General features: G+C 35.5%; 1 protein-coding gene across 3 annotated transcripts in view; it reads right to left on the bottom strand.

Annotated features, from left to right (window-relative positions):
- Window positions 1–348: 348 nt before the first annotated feature.
- LOC145326228 (uncharacterized) overlaps window positions 349–6,052 on the bottom strand; it is a 44,085-nt gene continuing 38,381 nt past the window's right edge. For all 3 annotated transcript variants that reach the window (XM_080169416.1, XM_080169417.1, XM_080169418.1), the window contains 3 exons: window positions 3,127–3,188; window positions 1,238–1,436; window positions 349–774 (listed from right to left, as the gene is read on the bottom strand). In XM_080169416.1, the coding sequence (XP_080025542.1) occupies window positions 364–774; window positions 1,238–1,436; window positions 3,127–3,188 (672 nt within the window). In that variant the 3' untranslated portion in view covers window positions 349–363. The remainder of the gene's footprint in view (window positions 775–1,237; window positions 1,437–3,126; window positions 3,189–6,052) is intronic.

Here is a 6,052-nt window from a genome sequence, read left to right as displayed (position 1 = left end):
GGTTCAGCGGTTACTGAGATCTTAAGCTTCAGACGGACAGACAGACGGACAGACAGTCAGTCGGACAGACGGTCAGACGGACAGACATCAAGCTACTTTGTATTATAGATATCTAAGATAAAAAATTGGTTTATCGAATTCAACTTACAAGGAGGACTCTAGGGGCGTATCCTAGTATGGAATAATAAATTTGTATTTGTTTAAACGCCCTTTGTCTGGAAGAATTAATTGTGTTGAATTGAAGAAGGGAATTATGGGCCAAGGCATTCCTCCAACTATCTGTAATAGTTTTACACACCAGAGATACAAACAGAAACTACCATTTTCTAATTTTTCCCCTATTTATCAAGGCCTTTATTAATATCATCTTAAATAATATATTTCCTCAGTCATCATTCTACTGTAGCATTTTTGTTCTTCACTTGTAGCCAAATGCATATTCCCAATGATATGCCCCATTTTAACATAGAATGGGTGCACTAGGGCAGGATGTACCGTGAATGGTCTTGTTAGAGAGATCCTAGCGGTGGCATTAAAAAACATATGCCTCCAGTCATGCAAGTCATCCCTATCTTCACCATAGTGAAACAATTTTTCTTTGAATCTCTCAAGAGCAGTGTCAAACTGAGCAGTAAGGTCTTCATGGATTTCGTCCAAAAACATTTGCATGTGAGCTGTGTATTCGTTGACATCATCTCTGAACTGTTTGAGTGCAGCGCTGAATTGAGTGGTGGCTGTCAGGCGTTGCTCCCCAAATCCACTTGTGTAAATGCTCTTAATAAAATAAAAGAAAAATAGACAATAAATACTGCGTCTAAAAAGAGATTAGTCATTTCTTGCATCGTATTGAGATGCTAAGGCACGGGCTAAAAAAACTAGGTTTTATCATATGATTGTACATTATTATAATCGTAGAAAACTAGATATAATACGATGATAGACATACAATCCACCGGATCTTAATCGGTTTCGAATGAATACAAAAAAATATTTTCCCTAAAACTTGTTGGCTCGTAAAAAATGAATATTAAAGCATTTTTTTAAATCTCAGAAAGAGTAGCTTTCTCTCAAAAAGCTAACAGAAACCCCTTTACCCTTCATTTTAAAAATAAATAGACATTATTAGAGGGGAGTACGTATCTTAATGCCCAACACTTGTGTAGAAACCTTATGAAAGGACAGACAAAATTAATTATAGGGTAGTTTTGCTACCAACAAAGGGTGAAAAATAACAAACCTCACACATTTGTGACGCCAATTCCGGCATCTCAAGCATAGGCTCAAAGGTCTTCTTGATGTTGTTGAGGGTGGCCATGTACTGGTTGGAGCACTGCATGTTCAGATTGGCCAGCTGGACATAGTAGTCGGTCATCACGGTGTTGGTGAACATGGTCACCTCGTTTATGTCAACGTCTCCCGCCTCTAACACGTTCACCCTTACATAGACAGAGAAGAATTTTAAATTTGATATTTAGATTTGAGAGGACATGTCAATAGATGATAAGAGTGGGGTAAGTTTTGACACATTTGCGGAAACATTGAGTATGGGCTATATCTTTGGACTGAGAGGATAGGTTATTAGGGATAAAATCATTCTTATATGATAAATTTTCCCAAGTTTTAAGATTTTTTGGATAGGCCTCCAGATTCAGGAGCTGCAGGCCTCCAGGTTCAGGGGCTGCATGCCTCCAGGTGGTCTCTGGACAGGCAAAAATAAAAAATAAAATTTTTTAAGAGTTAGAGGTCAACTTATAAAAGAAACTATCTATGCTTATTTTTTAATGTTATTTACATATTTAAAGAAAAAAGATGCATATTTTGTTTTATAAGTTGACCTCTATCTCTTCAAAAAAATTCAATTTTATTTTTACCTGTCCAGAGACCACCTGAAGGCCTGCAGCTTCCAAACCAGGAGGCCTATCCTCTCAGTCAAAAAAGCCTATACTCACTGTTTCCGCAAATGTGTCAAAACTTCCCTTCCCCCCCCCCCTTCTTATTCCTCTTCCAATTTAAGTGAGCAATTACTAATTCAAGTAAAAGAAAAGCTCATTGGAAATAGTCATTTCTAGTTCCTACGCCCATAGCATATACAGTAGACTATATAAGTTTGAAGGAATTCAATTTTAATTAATATAATAGATTTGAAATCTGCATAAAATTTTAAGGGTTTTTTATTAAATTCGTTTTTTATTTAATTCTTTATTTAACGGCGCAAATACGATTTAAGTTAATATATTTTGACCAATAGGAAAGCTAGATTGAAACCTACCCGCGCTCTAATTGGTTGAATGATGTACGACACTTAAGCTTCTCCAATCAGAGCGCAGATAGTTTTCAATCCACCTATCACAGATGTCAAAATTAATTAACTTAAATCGTATTTGCGCCTTTAAATAAAGAATTATATAAAAAACGAATTTTATAAAAAACCCTTAAAATTTTATGCAGATTTCAAATCTTATATTAATTAAAATTCCTTCAAACTTATATAGTCTATTATACAGGCTTTGTATTAGACGTGGGAATGAGGGTACAATAAAGAAGCAAAAAACCATCCTGGGAGCTATGTTACTAAAGCTATCCTATGATAAAGAGCTCAAACAATTTGGTTGTTAGCGAGATATAAACGGACAGCTATAAAACCTTACTATTTTGCATAAAAGGGTAAAAGTGTAAGTATTAAAGCAGGGTTACAAACAGACAGGCATACAAACAAATACAAAAATAGATTTACATAGATCCAGGGACAAGGGAATGTGATTCAGACAAACAATTTTAAGTGAAAATTTCTCCACAATCCTCTTCACGTATTTCTCCCCCTTCTTACCCATTTCCCTTCAGTTATATAAAAATAAGTTTTACGCCAACTCTACGCCAACAAAATATTTAATTTTTGGCAATTTCAAGTGGAATTAATTGTCTGAATCACAGCCACTGCATAGATATAACTTAATCTTTTTAAATGGAGACTAAAACAAGGATAACAACATCCATAAAAGCAAAAATTCTTCGGTACACACAGAGATCCTTTTACTTAATATAAGGATAAATGAGGAGGAACAGACGTACGGACGGACCGACCCTAACTGTAGAAAACCTTTACTTCCAGACAAAGTGAAAACATACCTTGCACTTTCAAGAATGGTGGACAGCAGATCTTTTTGTCCAGCCAAACATTCATGTTTCACCTAAATGGGAGATGGTTGCATCATTCAAGAGCATTGAGGCACTTAGAGTAGTGAACATTATATTTTTGTAGAAATAATAATTGCGGGTAGGCAGTTTTATTAGACAGTTGTTGAGAGACCAAGTATCTAATAGTTATGAATGTTAAGGTTAATCTTTTAAAGATGCACATATCAGAAATTGCAAAAAAATTCGGCGGGAAACGGCGGTTTTCGGCGGTTGCGCCGCCATTTCTTCACAGTTCCATATTGTACCCCTATAAAGCAACTGCCATGCAAAATCTCGGACCTGTAACTCTTTTTTTTAGTTGAGTTCCTTTGTTGAGTTTTAGTTTTGGTTTAAAAAAGTGGCACATCCGCCTCCCCCCTTTTAATTCTTTCATTGTATTTAGGGTTGGGCCGGATATCCGGTGTGGCCGGATAACCGGCCGGATATCCGGCCATTTTCAATATCCGGCCGGATACCGGATATTGAAACTATCCGGCCGGATATCCGGCAATATAATCTTTTATATTTTACAACAAAAATCTCTGTTTTTTTTTATCTTAAATGGCTGTAATTTTCTTATTATTGAAGCTGAACACAGTAATAGTGTCTGACTGATTATGACGTAACAAAAAAAATTAGCCAATGAGAGGCCACTATAAATTTTACCATTGGTCAATAACGGTCTCTCATTGGCTAATTTTTTTTTGTTACGTCATAATCAGTCAGACACTATTACTGTGTTCTTGAAGCTAGAAGAACAATTTTTTCTGAATTTGTTTATCTTTATGTAAATTTTATATTAGAAATCTCAAAACATAAATTTTGGCGGTGGCAGCAGTACTTTGCAGCTGCCAGCCGCAAACCGACGGTTGGCAGGTAAACGGCAACGGATTTTATAAAATTATAATATGTCATGAAGATATATAAAAAAGCCTAAGTTTAAAATTTGAAATCTTCAAGTAAAAATTTGCGGTCACAGGAACCGTTTAAAGATTTCTGGAGACCTGGACGATCAAGACTTGCAAGATTATACCTGGAACCTGAAATCGACTTGAACACATATATTACATATGAGGATGTACGCTTATAGGATATTTTAGTATTAGATAACAAGAAATGCTTTGTTTAAGTAAAAAAATATTCTACTGAATGAATAATACCTGAATGACCTTACCAGAATTGCTGGCATCCTGTGCCTGCCAGGAAGAAGGTATTAAAAAAATTAACTCTCTGTTATGTGTCATACCAATATTTCGAAAGTCACTCAGTTATAGCCCTCTACCTTTTATACACAGAAAATAGGATAGAAAAAAATAAGGGGGGGGGGGGGGGAGGGGCAGGCATTCAACGCCACCTCCCCGCCCATCCTCCAACCATTAGTGGTTGATATTACAGATTGAGGGTAGTAATAGTTAATTAGATTTATTTGCTAAGAAGAAAGATCATTTAATAGTTACTTAATTTTTAAGCTTTAACATTAATTTTATCCTATTATATAAAGTAGTAAGCTTTTTTTTTGTCTGTAGTGAAGGATCTCGCTAACCGCTGAACCGATATGGTTCTCCTTTAAAGTGAAGCTTCTTATAGGTCCCAGGGTGGTTTTAGGCTGTTTAATTTTTACAAAAAAAAGTCGTTGTAAGGTTTTAAGTTATTTTTCTGCCCTTTCATATCCCTTCTAATATCCCTAGATACTAGGGATGCAGCCGCTAGTATAATATAAAACACCAGTTTATGAAGAAATTTTTTTTGCGGGTATAGTCCCTTTCGTGGTAACGCCCCTTAAGGAGCGATTATTCGTATTTTCATAGTAGCTTTCCCCCTATTTCTAGCCTCTCGCGAGGTACTCTAACCTTGCAGGGCCAATTGCCTAACCCTGCGGGCAATCACCTAACCAAATATAACCTAACCTAACCTAAAATAACCTATTAAAAGCAATTCTAAAAAGTCAACGAATCGCCCCTTAAGGTGCGTTGCCACGAAAGGGACTATATCCTTTTTAGATACTTTAATATGTAGTAATTTGGCTGGTTATCCGGCCGGATATCCGGTAATTTGGCCGGATAACCGGATATTTGCCGGATATCCGGCCCAACCCTACATTGTATGCTTTGTAAATGCATATGATATCCTAGGACATGAAAAATACTAGCTTCAAAATGCATTTCGTGCAACTACCCCTTTACGTTTTTATAAACGTTGAATAGGATTGAATAGAAAATGTGATGAGCTAACTAAAATTGAAAATGTAACTACAAGGATCATAAGGGATAAGACAATGGACAATACATTAATAAACATCCTCAATGATGATAAAAGAAAACTACCCCTTTTGTAGATTAAAATTTTTAGTTGTAAAGTTAAGACACTATTAGTTTGGAACCAACCAATCAAAATTCAATATAAGTACCTACCAAAATTTGTTGAGTCTATGAATAATATATTGTTCTTTTTTCAAAAAAATTTAAATTTTGAGTACTTACCAGATTTGTTTGCAGTCCCTTCCTAATGATGTAACTCCCGTCCCACATATTAAAATTTTCTGATGTATACACCAAATTATTTTCTTAGTAATTCAATTACGTTGAATTAGCCATTGAAATAACCATACAAGCAAAAGTCATTAGGTATATTCGCTTTTTAAAAAAAAGGGGGGGGGGTTAATGCAACCATCTCGTAATCAATGATTAAATGGCACTTAGAATTCGAATTTCAATCTGAAATTTTGCATAAGTAATCCTTGGTAGGTCTATTTTCCCTAAATCGAACAAAAAGTTGGAAAAGTAACGGCTAACGGCTCAGCCTTTTTGCCATTATTTGGATATCTTAAAAGTAAATTAGTCACGAAACCTATCTCCACATAATACATTTTTTGGCTAAA

The sequence above is a fragment of the Acartia tonsa genome, chromosome 8, assembly GCF_053477335.1.
Source record: "Acartia tonsa isolate MP-2025a chromosome 8, ASM5347733v1, whole genome shotgun sequence".
Taxonomy (NCBI): domain Eukaryota; kingdom Metazoa; phylum Arthropoda; class Copepoda; order Calanoida; family Acartiidae; genus Acartia; species Acartia tonsa.
The sequence above is the reverse complement of the archived record's forward strand: the minus strand, read 5'-3'. Positions and strand labels throughout refer to the sequence as shown.